Consider the following 21,800-nt stretch of genomic DNA (forward strand, 5'->3'; position numbering starts at 1 on the left):
AATATAAAACATGAACCTTTCTTTCTTTCTTTCTTTCTTTCTTTCTTTCTTTCTTTCTTTCTTTCTTTCCAGTCTCTCCCAGTCTTTCCTTCTTTCTTTTCCCTCCCTTTTTACTCTTCATTTCTCTGTAAAATCTATTCTGAGTCTCCCATTTGCTAGCTGTCTGCACTCCTCTGGTTCACGTGGCCTGCAGCCCTCTTTGGTTTCATCTCAGTCTCACTTTGTCTGGGCCTTTCTACCTCCCCAACCACTCCATTTTATCCTCCAGAAGTAAGAAATTCTCACATGTGCCCCCCACCTCCATGACATTAGAGTAGCCAAGCAAATTATTGTACCACCACAGAACACCATCATTCAGTCTCCACTAACCTGCAGCCTTCCAGATGTTTTGGACTGCATCTCCCATCAAGCTGACCAATTTTGCTTGTTGGGCACAATGATGGTAGCCCAACACATTTGGAGGGGAGAAGTTTGGAGAATGTTGCGATGGTACACTACCCTTTTGAGTGCTTGCTTCATATATGAAGGTGAGACCAAAGAGGTCAACAGAAAAGTAGCTGAAGGAAGCTTCCTAGCCCAATGGTTCTCAAACTGTGGGGTGGGACACCCAAGGAGTGTGTGTGCAAGATTTGCTCCGGGTGGCAGATCCCTCCTCCTCCTTCCTCTTCCCAAACTGTTTTATGTGTAAAATCTACACATGCATTGAATTAACTATTGAATTTACTTTAATAAAACTGTTCTAATTTGAATGACTATTTCCTTATATTTTCTTATAAAATGTTAAAATATAAAGATAGATTAATGTGCAAAAGAAAAATATCCATAGGTGCGTTACAGACCGCTGAAAAGCGGCGGCCTGCACCCGCCCCTTTCCCCGCCTGCACCCGCCCCTTTCCCCGCCTGATCGGGGCTTCAGTGGCTTCAAGTCCCAAGGACACCCTGCGGCGGCGGGGAGGAGAAGAAATGGGCCGCTTGGCCCCTTTCTCCTCTGCATCGCTGGGCGCAGCCATCTAAAGGCTGCTCCAGCGACACAAGACCAGGAAGGAGCTCCGTTTTGGAGCTCCGTCCTGCACCCACGAAAGGGCACACTAAGCACCTTCGCGTCACGTCCGCGCCACCTCATTTGGAAGTGGCGCGTTCGTGATGCCATCATGGCAGTCTCAACGTAGATGGGGTGCCGCCATCTTGTATGTCATCAGGACGTATTAGGCTTGGGGGTGTCAAGAAGTGACGCCCCTTTTTAAACCTAGGACGTCCTGAGGACATCCCTTATGGCGGTCTGTAACGCGCCAAAATAAGCAAATAAAGTACTTTCATTCATATACTAACTATATCAAGGTGGGGCATCATGTCCACATATAGATGTAAAGGGGTGTCCCAAGTTTGAGTACCACTGTTTTGACCTAAGAGGTTGCATTGCAATAGTCCTTTCATGATAGCTAGACTGAGTGAGAGTTTATCAGCTTTTGTGCATTCAAGACTTTCTTGGTTAGCCCTGGTTTTGATGAATATATGACAGGATGGAGTATTAAAATACATGTTCTGCTCATCCTTCAGAAAGGGCCCAGTCATTTATATTTGGCTTATATTTGATCCCTGTTTGTATTAGCGTAATGTCCACAGCATCGGGTGCTCCCATACCATTCATTGTATACACATTGCCTAACGGATGTCTCTACTGCATATGTAACCACAGTCTCCAAACAGGAGTGGTTTTGCCATTAGGTCAGGAAAGAGCTGCATTTCCCTACAGATTTGGAAGAAATTGCAGGGTTTTTAATAGTAGGAAAATAATATTTGGAGCAGGGAGCCCTTTTGTGCTGCACAGTTATGGCACCATGCTTTAACTGCCATGGCAGTATCCTATGGAATCCTGGGATCTATCACTTAGGGTGCTGCTTTTAGAATTCTCAGCCAGAGAGTTGTAGTGCCTCACAAAACTGCATATCCTCCCAGGATTCCACAGTATGCAACCATGTCAATTAAAGCAGAATCATAGTGCTCAGAAACAGTTTCTTGAGGGGGAGGGAAACAACATTAACTCAAGAAACACTTCAAATGGTTGGTAAGATTGGCATATTAGAATGTTCCCTGTGATGCAATGGGGGCGGGAAGAATCTTTATATATCTTTATAGAGAGGAAGGTTGCATACCAGAGATATATCAAGCTAGGTCTTGACATACTAACTTTTTGTCTCCAGCGGAGTTTATTATATTTTCTGCAGAACACAACGCAGCCTTAGGATTAACCCAGTTGTAGTCTCAAGTGTTAAAGTCCAGGGACTATTTTTCCACTTTGTGTGTAAATGATGACTGATCGACCAACTGCTAAACTTTCCCACTGGTATGCATCTGTTGTTCCCTTTCCAGTATCTGTTTCTGAGCAGTGGAAAGAACAACAGATACGCAATTTCAACACATACACAAAAACACAAAACTACTTTTTTGTTTTGCTTCAAGGTTTACTGTGCCTTATCAAACTACAGCAGCTGCTATAAGATGGTGGAGTACTAACTACTGCGTTGCAAATCTCTGTGTCCTTCCCAAAGACCACCATGAATATGGAGCAGACATATGGGATTTGTTACCCACACAAGATTGCCTAGTAGTTCCAAGAGTCTGAGCTAGCTTGGCTGTAAAACCAAATCTTTTTGCCTGAAACTGTGGAAAGGCACTGCCAGAATAGACCAAAAATGCTGAGTGAGGATAATGAAAGTTATAATAATATTAGACAATCTTAGTAGGAACAAGGTTGAGGAAAGCTGGGGTAGATAATATCTGGCTTAATTGACCACCTGCCTTAATATTAAGCAGCTTCATCAGAAAAACGGGCTCAAGGCCATATTAGCAGTCTTCCCAAAGCCACCACCCTTCAGATGTGTTGGACTCCAGTGCCATCATACCCAGCCAGTATGGCACACAAAGGGGGGGTAGACTGGAGTGTTCAACACATCTGGAAAGTCCCAGGTTGGAGAGGACAACATCACAGCCAAGATGCAGTTAGCTCACTTATGGCAATGGGTTCATCTGACAGTCATAGGGTACATCTATGCTGTAGAAATAGTGCAGTTTGACACCACTTTGGGATGGAACAGACATCCCTTAAAAGATGCCTTTAGGATGTCATCAGAATGTGACGTTTACACACCACATGCTCTGATGATGCCCTGAAGCCTCCCAGAAGCCAGGCGGCCACCCAAATATGGCTGGCTTCAAGACACTCTGGTGGCAAGTTGTTTAGACGCTACATGCCACCGGAGTTTTTTGAAGCTGTCTGTGGCACAAAGCTCCAGGTGGCTTTTCCATGACCCAAAAAGGAGCTAAGAGGTGATATGATAGTCCTGTTTAAATATTTGAAGGGATGTCATATTGAGGAGGGAGCAAGCTTGTTTTCTGCTGCTCCAGAGAACAGGACCCAGAGCAATGGATGCAAACTGCAGGAAAAGAGATTCCACCTCAACATTAGGAAGAACTTCCTGACAGTAAGGGCTGTTCGACAGTGGAACACACTCCCATGGAGTGTAGTGGAGTCTCCTTCCTTGGAGGTCTTCAAGCAGAGGCTGGATGGCCATCTGTCGGGGATGCTTTGATTGTGATTTCCTGCATGGCAGGGGGTTAGACTGGATGGCCCCTGTGGTCTCTTCCAACTCTATGATTCTATGATTCTATGATCTTTGCCACTCTTTTTTGGACTGGGTTCAAGGCAGATTGGGGCTGCAGTGTGTGATTGCCATGGCCCCAATCCGTTTTTGGAAGGGGCAGATTCAAGCCATCCCTTCCTCCCCATCTGTTTCCCTGACTTAAATCAGTGCTGTAGTTCCATCCTATGGAATCCTGAAAGAGAAGATTCCATTTAGCCTTCTCTGCCAAGGAGTGCTGGTATCTCACAAACATCCCAGGATCCTTTCGGATGGAGCATAGTGCCAAACTGCATAAAAGCACCAAATGGTAATCAACAGTGAGCTTGTTTCAGCTGGGATTCACTACTGGATGTATAACAAAGCAAGTAGAATAGGATGAGGTTGGAAAGAGTGTTAAAATAAGTTGATGGGGCTGCTGGCTGGAACTTTTTCAGTCTTCTAAATGCCAGAAATCAATTTTAGCTTCAGAGATGAGGTTACAGAAATGCCTTTTATTTTGCTTTTCAGCAATTGTGGCTTTAAGTCTTTTAAAGATGACAAAACAGGGTTGTTGTTTTTTTCTCTCCCTTTAGCACAGTCAGCAAGAATCAGACATTTATTTCAGTGAGGTTGTAAACTTCTATAAGGAATGTTTGTATTTGAGTCTCCTGGTCTTAAAAGAACATGGATTTTTTCCCTTATAAGGAATATAAGAGGAGAGACATTAAAATCTTTCTATTTTAACCTTTCAAAACTGACAAGAACGCCAGCAAAAGTTATGTCTCATTGGTGTTAATGGCAGTAATTAGAGGGATGAGTATTGCACGCATCTACTCCTTTCATGCACGATGCAAGTTGCAGTATCTAAGCAAACCAGGAGAACTCAGTCACTGGTTTAAGTCCCAGCCTCACATGAACCTGCTTTGATCCATGATTGGTTAAGTCCTGTTTGTCTTAAGGCACTTCCTAACTGTTTTATGTCCGATTAGTGCGTTGACACAGAGTAAGTGTGCACAGATATGGATAAGCCACAATGGAGCTATACTTTCTTTGCATGGGTCAGGATTCTGCTCTAAAGAAATCCACCCTGCCAGTTTCTAGCAGAAGTCCATTACCTTCTCTATTGATTGACTGGCCCTTGTTGTTGTTAGAATCATAGAATCATAGAGTTGGAAGACACCACAAGGGCCCTCCAGTCCAGTCCCCTGCCATGTAGGAACTCAAAGCATTCCTGACAAATGGCCATCCAGCCTCTGTTTAAAGACCTCCAAGGAAGGAGACTCCACCACTCTCCAAGGGAGTGTGTTCCACTGTCAAACAGCTGGCACTAGCAGCAAGTTCCTCCTAGGGGTCATTCCCACTGCAGTTTGCTCTGAAGCGGTATTCGGGGCAAACAACACTTGTTCCCATTTGAAACCGCTTCCGATCCTCATTGGATCGATTCCAGGAGGAAAGAAGCCGGGCAAACAGAAATAATCTGAGGTTTTCTGACACTAGTTTGTAAGTGGTTTTTCTGAGAAGAATTGATTGTCCCAATGAGTAGGAACGCCAGATCAGAATTGATACTTCTTTTTTTGCAATAGAAATAATCGAAAAATCAATATATTGCTAAAGCAATATTTTTCTATTATGTCTACTTTAAAAAAAATGTCTCTCGCCCTCCTCATCCTCCCTCCTCCCAGGTCCCCTGGCCTTGCCTTGCTTCCTCTTCTACAGTGCCTCCCCTCCCCTCTCCTCTCCTCCGTCTCCCCCTTTTTTCCTTCCTTCCTTCCTTCCTTCCTTCCTTCCTTCCTGCTTACCTTCCCTCTTTCCTTCCTGCTGCCACCACTTTCCCACATTTAGCAATGAATGGAGCCTTGCAGGAACAGCAGCAGCTCTTGGGCAAACATAATGAAAATGTTAAGTTACTCACTTAATTGCTTTCCTCTTTCAGAAAAATGACACTATCCAGTGGTGTCACTAACAGGGGGTGCGAGGCATGTGGATCAGACCAGGAGATACCCTAAGTGGGGGTGACACCCCTGACTGAAATGGTGAAGGGTCTGGAAACCATTCCCTATGTGGAATGACTTAGGGAGCTGGGGATGTTTAGCCTGCAGAAGAGAAGGTTAAGAGGTGATATGATAGCCCTGTTTAAATATTTGAAGGGATGTCATATTGAGGAGAGAACAAGCTTGTTTTCTACTGCTCCAGAGAACAGGACCTGGAAAAATGGATGCAAGCTACAGGAAAAGAGATTCCACCTCAACATTAGGAGGAACTTTCTAACAGTAAGGGCTGTTCGACAGTGGAACACTCTTCTTCAGAGTGTAGTGGAGTCTCCTTCCCTGGAGGTCTTTAAGCAGAGGCTGGATGGCCATCTGTCGAGTATACTTTGATTGAGAATTCCTGCATGGCAGGGGGTTGGACTGGATGGCCCTTGTGGTCTCTTCCAACTCTATGATTCTATGGCCTGTTACAAACTGCCAAAATAAAGCTGCTTCGGGTCTCTTTGGAGGTATGCTATTGAAATGATGCATGGGTCCTAAGAGTCCGGAGGTCACGCCAAAGCCACACTCCATTCCTAAGCACTGGAGTGCAGCTTTGGTGCAGCTTCCAGAGTCTTGGGACCCATGCATCATTTAAACAGCATACCTCCAAAGAGACCCGAAGCAGCTTTATTTTGGCAGTCTGTAACAGGCCAATGATTCTCAAACACCTGCCTTTTGGCAGAAAAAGGCTGTGGCATTCACCTGTCTCCCATTAAAATGCTGAAGAGATGGGGTAAGTGGGATGAGGCTCAATGGGAGGAGAAAGGAGAAGTCCCAGGGTTTTTTAAAAATCAAATTTCCAAAAACTTTTTTTGATTTTATATATATATATATATATATATATATATATATATATATAAATCTTTTAATTTTTAAATGTTATTTTCTTAACAAACATGGCATAAAACGATGTAAATGTAAATATGTTTAGGCTGCGCCTATTGTAATTTCAAAGTATAATTTCAATTTTGCTACTTGTTTGTGTCACAACTATTACCGTGACATTCAGTGATATATAATGGGATTACGATTAACGAGTAACATTAGTACAAAAAACATGGCTAAGGATTCTGTATGGAGTGGTCTGGCAGGAGGTCAGTGGTGGGGTGACACCATGAGTTACCGCATCGGGTGACACCAACCCTAGTGACCCTATCCCTAACAGCACAAAATGCTTTCTTGGCCTTGAAAAGGGCCTGATCCATTGAAGGTGCCAGATCCTCTCACTCTCTCCCTTGCCTCGCCTGGCAGGGACAGAATTTGCAGTGGCACCTCATTGCCTGCAGGTGGCACACAATATCTATGAGCTGGGTCTATTTCCAAATTCAGCCATCCCACCCCACTCCTTTCTGATCTTACAAGCCTATAGGGGAGCTTAATATTTTGGTGGTCTCTTCCCATTAAAAAGTGGGGCCAAGCACTCCAGCAGCCCCTTTCAGTCTGATCTGTTTTAGCCTGAGCTTTCGTGGCTCTTGGGATGCAGATCCTTTGGACTGAAAGGTGGCATCTAAGAAGAAGTCCACCTGCAACCTGTGGGGTTTGTAGTCTCCCAAGCATTTCACAGATCAAACTGTCAAGACGACTATGGACACTACAGAATTATAGACTGTGATAAGGTCTGTTGCCACCTAGATGATGGTGGTGGTGGTGCTTCCTATAGGGCTGCATCCACATGCAGAAATAATGTGTTTTGACACCGCTTCAACTGCCATGGCTCAAGGCTAGGGAATTCTGGGAACTGTAGTTTGGTGGGGAGACACCAGAGGTACCCAGGGGACAGAGGCAAAACCTCTCTGCCGAAGAACATCAGAAGCGTACTAGTCAGTTATATACTACTATGATTGCACTTTTACTGCCATAGCAACATCCTATGGAAACCTGGGACTGTAATTTGAGTGTTGGACAAGGACTCTGGGGAGCAGGGTTCCAATCCTGGCTTTGGACCTTGGAGAAGTCAAACTCTCTCAGCCTCAAAGGATGGCAATGGCAAACCCCCCTCTGAAGAAACCTTGCCAAGAACTACCTCTTTGGCCTTTCCAGTGGTAGCCCCTTTTCTTCAGCTGTGGGAAGCCTGACACCTACCATATTACTGCACTACTCTCTTATAGTGCTGCTATTCTGCTTTTACTGCTCTGGCTGCCTCCTGTTGCATTTTGGGTTTGTAGTTCAGCCTAAACATTACATGTTTTTGATGTTGTAACCCACATTGATTCCTTGTGAAAAGGCAGGCTATAAATAAATATTACTATTATTATTATTATTATTATTAAAAGCTTTCATTCTAAATGTTCCTCCTTAAACTGCAAATCCCAGAATGGAACAGGAGGCAGCCAGAGCAGTAAAAGTGGAATAGCACCACTATAAGAATGTAGTGCAGTCATCTAGGTACTTTATTGATGAATTACTATGCTTGACCTCTATCTCCGTCATGTTTTCCTTCCAATATTCTTCTCTGTATTTTTCCTTCCTCTGTAACATCCTTTGTGAGGCCCAGTAACCAGAAATGGAAACATGACAGAGGTGTGTAAAAGTATATACAGAGAAAGCAGACAGGAAGGCTTTCTTGCAACTCTAGAGCCTGAAGCTGAAAGGTAGGAAGCCCAGGACCAGTTAAGGCCAGGAAGGCCAGATGTCCTAACAATAAGGGAAGACAAGGCATTGCAAAATGTAGGGCATTCAAAGAAATGTAAGACGTTGCAAAATAAAACCTAAAAAAAAAAACCCTAATATAAATATATATTTATTTCATATGGTTTATTTATATCTATATTACATACGCTGTACTATTTCTTGAAGGGAACTGCAAACATGGTGTTACCCAATGGGCTTTTTAGGCATGCTTAAAATGGAGGACATTTTGGAATTCCTCTGGCACAGAAGGTTGAAATGTAGGACACGTCCTGGAAAAGGAAGGGGTCTGGTCACTCTGAGTTAAAGGAAGTACTGTACTTCTTTGCACAGCACCTGCGGAGCTTACTGCCACTCAGTGTAGTGACAGCTGTCAATCTGGGGAGCTTCAAAAAGTGATTACAACACTTCATGGGATTTATGGCCATTGGTGGCCCTAATTCACATGAGTTTATTTAATTCTCTTTTAAAGCTGCTCCAATTGGCAACTGTCACTATATCTTGCATGGCTGGGTATCACATCCCATTTCAGAAGCAGTATGCTTTGTAAATCAGGTGCTGGGACACAGAGGCAGAGGGTGAAATTGCACCGATCTCCACACATATTTTTATTATTATTAAAATATTAATATCCCACCCTGTAGGCAAAAACCTCAGGGGAGCTTACAATACATCAATTTAAAGCAATAAATAATAACAATAACTGTTAAATACCCAAAAAATGTATTCAATCATTTGTTTATTTAAAACCAGACAATTTAGAAGGAGTTTAAATTATATGCAAGTTAAACATGTGGGCAGCCTACATAAAATCAAACAGGTCCAAAGGCTTTAATGAGAAGCAAAGTTTTTGACATGGCATGAAATAGTACCAACGTTGGTGCCAGTCAGGCCAAGCAAGGAGGCATTTCATAACGCAAAGAAGGCCCTTTATGTCCTCCCACTTTGAATTTTCCCTACTAGTGGGATGCAAGGGAGGACCCCTCCAACACACCTCAGTTCTTTAGGGCTGTCAATATTATGACCTGCACTTTAAGTTCATCTCGGAAGCCAACTGGAAGCCAATACAGTGCCTTCAAAATTCGGTTTCTTGATGGTGCTCAGGTTTAGCTGCTCCATTTTGCCCCAGGTCTTGTTTCTGAGCCACCTTCATGGGCAGCCCCACAGAGAGTTTATTGCAGCAGTCTAATTGAGGAAGCTGTCAGTGCATAGGCTTCTTCTCCCGCCCTTTCCCCAGCCCCAGCTGTCTCTGACAGACAGCTGTGGGTCAGCAAAGGCCCAGGGGGGCAGAGCCATGGGCATGGGCCTAGTCCTCCTCTTCCTGGTCCTTTCCTGATCCCCAGCAGGCTCTTTGGGGGTCAGGTGAAGAAAGGCTGGAAGAGGAGGACTGGGCATGCGCCCGTCCCTCTTCCCCATGGACCTTTTCCTGCCACCAACTGTTTCTCTGGAGACAGTTGGACACTGGCAAAGGTCCCTGGGGAGGATCCACTGGCACACGACAATCATTCCTCCTCCCCTTGCGCTTTTCCCAGACTTAAGCTCTCTTGGAGAGGTAGCTGAAGGCCAGGAGGAGGAGCCTGAGGCATACACCTCTGGCTCCTTCTTCCCAGCACCATTTTCTGGCTTCCATCTGTCTCAGAGAGATAGCTGGAGGCCAAGAAAAGGCAGGGAGGAGGAGGAGGAGGAATGGGCACGCGCATGCCTTTTTCTTCTTTCTCCCAGCCCGTGCCTGGTGAAATGGCATCATGTGCCACCTGTGGCACACGTGCCATAGGTTCAGGATATAGCCTTTTATGTATATATAGACTAAAGCCATCAGTAAACTTTTGTTTGAACTACAAGCTCCCTGCATTGTTTTTGAGTCAGTCTCAGTTCTTAAGGAAGCATAGTTAGACAAAGCCACATTTCTGCTTCTCTGCTGATTTAAAGCTAGGCCCCAACAGGCTTAGCTTTGACATTTTTGACATTTTAATATTTTTGTTTCCTTACCAAAGGGAGAAGCGGGAGAAATGATATCAGGATATTAAATAAAACCACCTCCATTTTTCCTGGTGGCTTTCAATTTCTGGAGAAGGAAAGATGGAGGGGTCAAGATTCAAGAGTCGGGTTCAGAAGACCATCCCAGAATAAAAACCAAATGCAGAACATGGAGGCGGTCAAATCTGCTTCAACTTCAGGTGGCCGTGGGAGTGAGAGACCTCCAGGACAGCCTGACATCCAGTGCATCCCCACTGCAGAAATAATCCAGGTTGACACCACTTTCAGTGCTGTGCCTCCATGCTGTGGAATTCTGGGAATGGCAATTTGAAACTACCATTGCCAGATTTGCACAGCATTCCACAGCATTGAGCCATCCAGTGAAAGTGGTGTCAACCCGGATTATTTCTGCAGTGGGGATGCAGCCCGAATCATCTGGAATATACACACATATATTGCTAGATAGACAACCAGATAGGGATTGATTGATTGATTGATTGATTGATTGATTGATGATAGATAGAGATAGACAAAGACATGGATGGATGGATGGATGGATGGATGGATGGATGGATGGATGGATGGATGGAGAGAGACAGACAGACAGACAGACAGACAAACAAGGATAGATAGATAGATAGATAGATAGATAGATAGATAGATAGATAGATAGACAGACAGACAGACAGACAGACAGACAGACAGACAGACAGACAGATTCCAGCTGATTCGGGCTGCATCCACACTGCAGAAATAACCCGGGTTGACACTTTGGCTCCATGGTATGGAAATCTGGGAATGATAGGTTCAAATATCTATTGTTTCCTGGGCAATTTTTATTAAGGTGGGTCCAAACAAGCATATCAAAGCCAATACTGAGCTCGACGACTTGACTTTGACCCCCAACTCCCCTTGAGAATTAAAACTTAAGGTCCATAAAAAAAGAAGAAGGAACCAAGTTGCTTTTGGAAATGGCTTTCATCAGCCAGCAAACAACGACGTGGTGCCCTGAAGGCTAATAAAATATAAGAGGTGATCCCTTTTCCAGAAGGAAAGGAGAGAAGGCCTTTGGGGCCACTGTGATGGGATTGTACCCCAAGGCAAGCAAGGCATTTGGGGGTTTGCCTTTTGCTGCAAAGCAAGATCCCAAGCAAATGTGTTTAAAAAGTGGAGTTATGATGGCGATTCTCTTCCAGACTCTGGAAGGGGTCTGGCCCCTCAGGCCAAGAGAGGACAGGGCCTGGCCACTGGGAAGGAAGGGGGACATACTGAAATAAATGACAGCACTTGCCCATAGGGAAACCATCCTTGCTCATAGAGATAGAGTTCAAAGATATAACCGTGTTAGTAGTTTGTTGAATCAATACATAGAGAGATCTTGTAGCACCTTTGAGACCAACTGGAAGAAAGAAGTTGGCAGCAGGAGCTTTCCTAGACTCCAGTCTACTTCCTCAGATGCATTTGGTGGCGTGGAAAGCCAGGGACAGACCTATATGTGCCATTGGTGTGCGAGGATGTCCATTCAAATTCCAAATCCCTTATGTATGGAAATGAAGTTGCAGGTACAGTGTTAAAGATGGTCGTTAGCGCACAAAGGCATAGGAAACTGGTCTTTGTGCCTGGAGATGAAGTGGCAGATGGAGTCTTGCAATGGAACTAGCCTGTGGTGAGGGGATAGATTAATGCAGGGCTCCCCCATGAGAATGGGGTCAGATTGTGTTGACATGTGTCAGGAAGCCATTGTCTTTGTTCAATCCAGTGCTGAGGGACTGCAGTTTGTGGACAAATTCCAGTTCAGCTGTTTCTCTATATCCGCTCTGGGCCCACAACAAACTGCAACTCCCAGAATTCCATAGCAAAGAGCCAGACCAAGAGTTAAAGCAGTGCCAAACCGGGTTATTTCTCCAGTGTGGATGCAGCCCCAGTAACTAGGCTGGGAAAGAGTTAAGCTCCCTTCCTCTCCCTTCCCTCCCTCCCTTTGGTCTGAGGCTGAGCCTGGAAAAGCTGAGCCACTTCTCCGGGGCCTCGACGTGAGCCAATCGGGAGCCTCCCCGGAGCGGAGCCCTGCCCAATGAGGGGAGAAAGGGCTGCCGCTCAGCAGCGGAGAGGCCTGACAGCTGGCTTGGGCGAGCCAAAGGGAAGGGAGGCAGCGACGGGGAGGGCAGCGCCGGGGAAAGAAAGAAGGAAGGCAAGGAGGCCAGAGAGGAGGCCAGAAGGCCAGCCGAGGGGGGCATCGGGGGCCGGAGCCATCCCTTGAGCCTGGCCTGCCCTCCTAAGGTCTTTATGGGAGGACTGGGCAGGACTGGAGGGATCCCCGACGGCGCCGCGGAGCTGGGAGAAGGCGGCATGCGGTGGCCCAGCTGAAGGGAGCCCAATGGCCGTCCGGAGCGGGAGCCACAGCAGCCACAGCAGCAGCAGCAGTCCTTCCCCGACGCCCTTCTCCATCCAGGCCATCCTCAACAAGAAGGACGATCGCGGAGGCCTTGGACGGGGCTTCCCTTCGGGCCGGCTCCAACCCCTGCCTCCTCCTCTTCCTATTCCTCCTCCTCCTCTTCCTCTTCCTTCCCCCGACGGAGCGCCCGCCTGCTGCTGGAGGCTCTTCGGCGACGAAGCCAAAGCCCTGGCGGCCGCCCTCCAACAGCATCATCACCACAAATCCCAGCATCCCCAGCCCCGCCCGGGCCTCCCCGCGCCGTCTAGGCCCTTCTGGGACTCCGATTCGGTCCTGAGTGAAGAAAAAGAGGAAGAAGAGGAGGAGGAAGAGGAGGAGGAGGAGGAGGAAGAGGAGGAGGAAGGCCAAGCCTTGAAGCCCCAAGAAGGCCTTCCTTGCAGGATCGTTAGGGATCCCCCCGAGGAGGAGAGCCAAGGGCCGCCCTCGACGGACTTCAGCGACGGAGAACGAACGGCCCCAGCCTCAGGTAAGCAGGAGTTGCGGGGTCGCCTTTTCATCCTTTTTGAGACACACTGAATCATAGAATTATAGAGTGGGAAGAGACTCCAAGGGCCATCCAGTCTGACCCCATTCTGCCATGCAGGAACTCTCAATCAAAGCATCCCCATTGACAGATGGCCATCCAGCCTCTGTTTAAAGACCTCCAAGGAGGGAGACTCCACTATACTCCAAGGGAGATTGTTCCACTGTCGAACAGCCCTTAATGTCAGGAGGTTCCTCCTAATGTTGAGGTGGAATCTCTTTTCCTGGAGCTTGCACTGCTGTTTGAACCCGGCCATCGTTTCCGACGTCGGGCCACCCGAAGGAGAACCTGTCCTAAGGTGTTTCTTGGCCCGATTTCTTCCGAAGAGGGGTTTGAAACATTGCCATCCTCTGAGGCTGAGAGAGTGTGGCTTGCCCGAAGATCGCGGCCGGGATTCAAACCCTGGTCTCCCAGTGTCCGGCCTTTTAGTCCACCGCTTTAACCACTACACCTCCGGTTATTTCTCCGGTGTTGATGCAGCCAAAAGAACTGAGGTCCACACTGCAGAAATAACCCAGTTTGCGACCTCTTCAACTGCCCTGGCTCGGTGTTCTGGAATTCGGGGATTGGTAGTTTTATTCTTGCCTTAGCAGAGTAGTGGAAGTCCCCGCTTCTCTGCATTCTTAGGAGTCGGGAATGGAAAGGAACAGTAACCATGGCTGCACCCGCACCACAGAAATAACCCGGTTTGATCCCACTTTAACTGCCATGGCTCAAGGCGATGGAGTTCTAGGAATGGTCGTTTGTTGCGGCATCAGAGCTCCACTCCGGTTATTTCTGCGGTGTGGTTGCAGCCTAAAGGACTGAGGTCCACACTGCAGAAATAATCCAGTTTGAGACCTCTTCCACTGCCCTGGCTCGGTGCTATAGAATTCTGGGATGTGTAGTTTTATGGGACATTTATCTGTCGGAGAGCTCTTGTGCCGAAAACAGACCACAGTTCCCAGGATTCCCTAGCTCTGAGCCAGGGCGGTTAAAGCGGTCTCAAACTGGGTTCCATGCAGAATCCCGTCAATTTGAAAGAGAAGAGACCGACTTTAAAATGTTACTACATACTTAAAAGTTTCAGTTGGAGATCTGAGAGTATGCCGTAACCGAGGAGGAAAACAACTACTATGTGATTGCCTTGCCACCAGGTTTGAGGGTTGTGCTAGGACTCTGGGGACCAGGGTTCGAATCCCGACTTGGTCACATAAACCCACTGCGGCCACCTTAGGCAAGTCACATACTCTCAGCCTCAGGGGAAGGCAGTGGCACATCTCTTCTGAAGAAACCTTGCCATGAAAACCCCACCATAGGTTTCCCTTTAAGCGTTGGTGCAAAAACACACTCCAGAAATCATCCAGTTTGAGACCACTTTAAATTCCCAGTGCTAGGGAATTCTGGGAAGTGTCGTGTTGTGGGACCTTTGCCCTTCCCTGTCAGAGAGCTCTGGTGCCACAACAAACTACAATTCCCAGGACAGTTCAAGCGGTCTCAAACTGGGTTGTGTGTTTTGGATTGACGGGGCCTTTCTCTACTAAACCGAGCTACCAAAGAATACTTACACCGAATAAATAGGCTGCTATCTTTTGGGCTTCAAAGCTTGCTTGCTTTAATCTGGACTCCAGCAAGTTTCTGGTCCTGAATTATGCCAATGTGCATAAAGGCAGCAACTCACAAAAGGTCCAGGTCTGCAATTCTATGAATTATAGTGACCCCAAGGACTACTAGGGGCCCATCTTGTTGGACCCACTTGTCATTCCTAAATGCCATTACAACAGATAGGCTCAATGCGGCCCACTTTCAAGGTAAAGGGACGGAGGGATGTAGTGGTTTGAGTGTTAGGTTGTGACTCTGGAGGCCAGGGTTCAAATCCCCTCTCGGTCTCGAAAACCCACTGAGTGACCTTGGTCAAGTCACATGCTCTCAGCCTCAAGGCAAAGGCGAACACATCTTGCCAAGAACATCGGTTGTGTGCCATAAACACACAAGGCCCACAACCGCTTTCAAACAAGGGCTGCAGTAGTAAGAAAAAGGTAATCCCTGAAACGAACCAGAATACACTGGTTTCAGTGGGACTTATAGTGGGCCCTTCTGGGGTTTGCTTCCAGTGGATACCAAAATCCATGGATGCTCAAGTACAACAGCATAGTATTGTGGTGTCCCTTCTATATACTGTAATGGCAAAATCAAGCCTTGCTATTTGGGATTTATACTTTGGGGGCATAATATTCTCAAGCTTGGATGGATGTTTGAATCTGTGGATAAAGAATCCTTGGAGATGGAGGGCTGGCTCTATTCTCCTGCAAGATGTATGAAGGGTTACAGCTTTCTGAGACAACCCTAAACTTATTTACGGGGCAATCAATCCCTATCAGTTTTAGGTGAAGTCTATTTAGAGTTGGAAGGGGCCGCAAGTGCTTTGCAGAAATCCGCCCTTAGATCAATCCCGAAAGATGCCCATCTCCAACCTCTGTTTAAAGTCCTCCAAAGGAGGAAGAGCCACCACCTCCCAGGGTCTCTTTCACTTCAGTGGCCTTTTCACATCATCCCCGGATCATCTTTTTGTGGGCAATGAGTCCTGGAAATGGAAAATCTGTTGCCCATTTGGCTGGAATCCTTTAGGTTTACTCTTGCGCCTGGAAACGTTTGACTCCCATTTTAACCCTCCTTGGCTGGGTTGAAAAGCCAGGCTGGCCAGGCGTCCTCCTTTTCCCGGACCCGTCCTCCATGTCTACCTCCTGTCCAGGCGGGATTCCAGCACGTCAAAAAAATGTCCTCCATTTCTGAGCATGCTTAGGAAGCATGAATTTATGTTTTGAGGTTAAGACATCTGTGGAAAGCCTGCTGGGACATAGAGTTAAATTCCAATGGAAGCTGGTCAGGGGAAGAGAGAGATCAGATTGGGGCGTCTTTGTGCCAGGAAATATTATTATTATTATTATTATTATTATTATTGATTAGGAAAGGGCTAATTTGGGGGGACTTGATCGGGATCGTTGGGGGGAGCAGAGATCGTTTGGGGGATCTTTTCCCCTGGCTGTTGCAGAATCTAGTGGGATGCTTTCCTTCAGAGAGCTTTAAGGCTTTAAAGCCTAATTCCTTTCTGGAGCTGAGTAACTTCTATGCCTTGCAGCAACAAGGGAAAAGTCCCAGAGAGGAAAAGATGGCCCAAGGCTGAAGGCAGAAGATCCTGGGAATAGAGAGGCAAAGGCTCATAAAGAGGCAGCCTTCATAACCAAATCCAGATCGAGTTCAGGTTGTGCTGCACTTTCCAGACTTTCATTCTGAAGCCCCCGATCGTAACGTTTGCACAGAGTTTGCACAAAGTCTTGTTTCTGCTCCTTCCAAGAACGCCTGGCCTTTTTTCCTTTTGCAAGGGCGATCTTCTTTCTCCTTTGATCTATGATGATCTACTCAGGATCCTGGGCTGGGAAGGGTTTTAGTCTGCTTGCTAAAATCCTAAAATCTTCAGATTTTCTTTGAGAGCCAAAGGGCGATCGGAGCAATCTGCCGACGGCAACCAAACTCCGACTGGATCCGATTCGGCCCTTCTCTTTCTATTCCCGACAAAAGTCTTTTTTTTGGGGGGGTTCTGTGCTTTTAAAGCAGAAAAGCCCCCCTCCCATTTCCAAACGTGAAGGCCTTTCTGTTGTTGTTGTTGTTGTTGTTGTTGTTGGGTGTCTTCAAGTCCTTCTCGACTTGGGGTTTTCTTGGCAAGTTCCTTCAGAGGCGCTTTGCCAGGTCCGTCCTCTGAGGCTGAGAGAGTGTGACCATGACCGAGCCGGGATTTGAACCCTGGTCTCTAGAGTGTTCAAACCACTCCACCACTTAAGTACCTAGAGAGATCTTTCTTGTGGCACCTTTGAGACTAACTGAAAGAAGTTGGCAGCGTGAGCTTTCCTAGACTTCAGTCTGCTTCCTCAGATACAGTTGGAGAAAATAATAATGATGGTAATGTAGAGAGATCTTGTAGCACCCTTTTGAGACTAATTGAAAGAAAGAAATAGGCAGCCTGAGCTTTGGTAGACTTCAGTCTATTTCTACCACTTAAGGAAGAAAGAAAGAAAGAAAGAAAGAAAGAAAGAAAGAAAGAAAGGGAAACCTGACCGAGATCGCTTTTCTGGGCCACTTCTCTTGGATCGTAGTCTCACAAAGGGGCCGACATTTGGTTCTTGGCGGTCTCTGAATCATACAGTCATAGAGTTGAAAGAGACCACAAGGGCCTTCCAGTCCAACCCCATTCTGCCATGCAGGAACTCTCAATCAAAGCATCCCCATTGACAGATGGACATCCAGTCTCTGTTTAAAGACCTCCAAGGAGGGAGACTCCACCACACTCCGAGTCAAGCAGATGCTTTTGTATAGCTGTTTTGTCTGTCTCTCACTCCTGTCTGTGTGTGTGTGTGTGTGTGTGTCTACCTCGCCTCCTTTCGTTCCCTTTCCTCTTCTTTTTGGGCAGGGACCCGTTTTGCCTTGTTCCCTCCTTTTTGCGTTGTTCCTTTCAACCAGTTGTTGTGCTCTTTAAGGGAATTTTGGACTTCAGCTCCCAGAATCCCAGACTATTGGCCAACATGGCTGAGGCTTCTGGGAGCTGAAGTCCAACGTCTCTTCAAGGGCACAGTTTGGGGACCACTGCTGGATCTGTGTGTCTGTGTGTGCTTTGATTGTGAGTTCCTGCATGGACTGGACGGCCCTTGATGTTTCTTTCAATTCTAGGATGCTATGATTCGCTAAAAGAGGCCTCCTTTCTTTTTTCTTTCCCTTCTTCTGCTTCTTCTCATCTCTCTGATGGAGGCTAGGCCTGGGGTCCCTACGGTGGGTCTCTAGCCTGTCCTTTCCCTTCTTCGGCCCCTTTGCTTCCATTTCAGATTCCGTGTCGGCCTCCCTCTTCTTCTTTTTAAACCTAAACTACAATACTCGGGTTTGAGTATTGAACTGAGTGCTTTGAGTACTGAATTCGGGAAGGCCAGAGTTCGAATCCCCCGCTCTGGGCCACGAAGCCACACTCTCTCAGCCTCAAAGGAAAGCAAAGGCAACCCCCCTCTGAACAAAGCTTGCCAAGAAAAGAAGACGAAATCAAATCTTTTTAACAAAAAATCCGTCCTGGGCCCACAACAAACTCCAGCTCCCAGAATTCCATAGCCAGGGCAGTTAAAGCGGTGCCAAACCGGGTTATTTCTCCATTGTGAATGCAGCCCCAAGTCTGCTTCACTATTCAACCGTTGCGCTAGTGGTTCTGCTCCAAACGTCGCTTCCAATTGACGGCCGCCCAGAGGTTTTCTATCCTGGGCAAGGTTTGTTCCGAGGAGGTTTGCCTTTGCCTTCTTCTGAGGCTGAGAGAGTGTGACTTGTTTCCACTCTGGGGTCGACTCTGCCCCAGAGGATGCAGAAAGACCCCCAAAACCATGCGAAAGGCCTTTCGGGCAAAGCAGCAGCAGCAGCAGCAAAGCAAAACCAGGCTCCAAAGACTTCCAGCAATAAAAAGGCTGCAGGAGTAAACCCGGTTTGAGCCCTAACTGCCAGGGCTCAGTGCTATGGAATTCTGGGAAGGGTCGTTCGTTGCGACACAGTCACCCAGAAACGGAGGACGAGGCGAGGAGAGGACTAGGATCCTCCATTTGAACCTTCTGGCCAGGCCTTCCTTTGGAGCAGGACTAAGAAACCTGTATTTAGATTTCTAGGAATCTTTTGAGGGTTTTTTCCTCTCGCTTCTCCATGTTTTCTGGAATGTCCTCCATTTTGAGCAGGACCAAGAAGCCTGCGTTTACATTTCTAGCAGATTTCTGAACTTTCCCCCCCTCTTTCCTCCATGTTTTCTGGAATGCCCTCCATTTTGAGCAAGACTAAGGCGCCCGTATTTATATTTCTAGGAGCCTTTTGAACTTTTTCTCTCTTTCCTCCATGTTTTCTGGAACGCCTCCATTTTGAGCAGGACCAAGAAGCCTGCCTTTAACATTTCTAGGCGTCTTTTGAACTATTTTTTTCTTTTTTCCTCTATGTTTTTTTTTGGAATGCCCTTCATTTTGAGCAAAACTAAGGCGATTGTATTTACATTTCTAGGAGTCTTTTGAACTCCAGCCCCCCCCCCTTTTTTTTTCTTCTTCAATATTTGCTGGAATGCCCTCCATTTTGAGCAAGACCAAGAAGGCCGCGCTTACATTTCTAGAAGTCTTTCGAGCTTTTTTTCGTTTTCCTCCAAGTTTTTTTGAAATGTCCTCCATTTTGAGCATGTACATTTCTAGGAGTCTTCTGAACTTCTTTCCTTTTGCCTCCAGGTTTTTTGGAATGCCTTCCATTTTAAGCAGAAACAAGACGCCCGTATTTACAACCTTCTAAACCTTTTCTCTCTTTCCTCCATGTTTTTGGGAATGCCTCCATTTTGAGCAGGACAAAGACGCCCGTATTTACATTTCTAGGAGTCTTTTGAACTTTCTCTCTCTTGTTTTCCGAAATGCCTCCATTTTAAGCAGAACCAAGACGCCCGTATTTACATTCCTAGGAGTCTTCTAAACCTTTTCTCTCTTTCCTCCATGTTTTTGGGAATGCCTCCATTTTGAGCAGGACTCAGACGCCCGTATTTACATTTCTAGGAGTCTTTTGAACTTGTTCTCTCTTGTTTTCCGGAATGCCTCCATTTTGAGCAGGACAAAGACGCCCGTATTTACATTTCTAGGAGTCTTTTGAACTTTCTCTCTCTTGTTTTCCCAAATGCCTCCATTTTGAGCAGGACTAAGATGCCTGCCTTGACATTTCTAGGACTCTTTTGAGTTGTTATTCTTTTTCCTCCAAGTTTTCCGGAATGCCTCCATTTTGAGCGGGACCAAGGAAGCCTGCGTTTAATATTTCTAGGAGCTTTTCTTTCTTTCTTGTTTCTTGAATCACGTCTTTGGGTTTTCTAGTTGGGGGGTGGCTAGTCATTTAAATGTCTGGGCTACCCTCCCTTTTGGGGGGGGGGGTCTGGTCCTCCTTTGGGGCCGAGGACACAACCGGGAGGACTATTGGGGAGAGACACAAAGTTTCCCCGTCCCTCCTTTTAATGCTTGACTTTTTCCTGCGCAGGGGACCGCATCCACCCGGAGGAGCTCGACGGGGAGGACGAGGAGGAGGAAGAGGAGGAGGAAGAGGAGGAAGAGGAGACCCTGAGCCCTAAGGGCCCCCGACCGGGTGGTAAGTACGCCAAGGAACAATCGGAGGCATCGGAGCCGGAGGTCAAGGCCCCGACGGGGCTTCCCTCGACGACGGCGGGTCCAGCCAAGCCCCGCAAGAAGCGCTCCCGGGCGGCCTTCTCCCACGCCCAGGTCTTCGAGCTGGAGCGGCGCTTCAACCACCAGCGCTACCTCTCGGGGCCCGAGCGGGCCGACCTGGCCGCCTCCCTCAAACTGACCGAGACCCAGGTCAAGATCTGGTTCCAGAACCGGCGCTACAAGACCAAGCGGCGGCAGATGGCCGCCGATCTCCTCGCTTCAGCTCCGGCCGCGGTAGCCGCCGCCAAGAAAGTAGCCGTCAAAATCCTGGTCCGCGACGATCAGAGGCAGTACCACCCGGGAGAGGTCCTCCGGCCTCCGCCGCCGCCTCCTCCACCCCTTTTCTCCCTACAACCGCCTTACTACTACCCTTACTACTGCCTCCCCGGTTGGGCCCTCTCCGCCTGCGCCGCCGCTGCGGCTTCTTCCCAGTGACCGCCTCGACGGGGCGGACGCAAAGCCAAAGAAACCAGCCTCTGGACTGAGACTGAGACCAAGAACCGGGTTGGAAGCTTTTCTTAAACCTCTAAAGAAAGCCCTGTTTAGGGATCTTCGACGGGGCGGGAGGGACCCGACTCTCAGCCATAAGACTGACTGCACCGCTTTCAAAGGGGGTTTTAGTCACATTTTCCTCCTTCTCAGACATGTTTCTCCTCCAGAAGTGAATCGGAGCGACCCCGTTTTCACTTCGAGGGGACTTTCGACGGGCAGCGAACAAGAACTCCCTCCCCGCGCTAATACGCATCCTTCCGACTTTGGGTTTTTGCCGACTTTTAGCACTTTGTATTGAAGTCCTTGTTGTTGTCGTCGTTGGGCTATAAGAATTGTTATTTTTTATATTCAATGTGAATATTTTAGCCAGGCCTTCGAGGGCAATGGTTTTAATTTTCCTTTCTTTGACTAGCCACCCAAGTGCCTTTCTTTATCTCCCGGTACGAAACCTCTGCGCCCTTCTCTTCGAGGGACGCCTGCACTCCAGTTATCTCTCTCTCTCCTTCTCTGTCGCCCTTGAATTGTGAATATTTGTTTGTTCATCCCTGCCTTTGTACGTTTTCTTTTTTTAATTTATAAAATTCAGTTATATAACTCTTGGGGCTGCCCTTTCTGTCCTCAGCTTTTTTTGCGCAGACATCCATTCATTCATTCTCTTTGACTCTCTGAAATCTTAAACACAGATTTATTGCGAACTGGGGAATGTGAAAATATGGTGAGGAGTTTAATAATAATAATAATAATAATAATAATAATAATAATGCAGTAGGAAGGCAGTTTGACTTTCCAAACCCATTCCCTTGAGCCGCTTTCTAAATACTATGAAAGCGAACCATCAAAGACAAACCG

General features: G+C 47.0%; 1 protein-coding gene across 1 annotated transcript; it reads left to right on the forward strand.

The window, feature by feature from the left end:
- Nucleotides 1-11,769: 11,769 nt before the first annotated feature.
- On the forward strand, nucleotides 11,770-20,894 carry LOC149312516 (uncharacterized). Its single transcript, XM_089527207.1, has 4 exons — nucleotides 11,770-11,817; nucleotides 12,927-13,173; nucleotides 16,349-16,419; nucleotides 20,388-20,894. Exons 1-4 carry the CDS (start codon nucleotides 11,770-11,772, stop codon nucleotides 20,892-20,894), a joined length of 873 nt encoding a protein of 290 aa, XP_089383333.1.
- Nucleotides 20,895-21,800: the final 906 nt, after the last annotated feature.

Source organism: Sceloporus occidentalis, unplaced genomic scaffold (assembly GCF_023333645.1).
Source record: "Sceloporus occidentalis isolate IW3139 unplaced genomic scaffold, rSceOcc1.0.p SCAF_5, whole genome shotgun sequence".
NCBI classification, from domain to species: domain Eukaryota; kingdom Metazoa; phylum Chordata; class Lepidosauria; order Squamata; family Phrynosomatidae; genus Sceloporus; species Sceloporus occidentalis.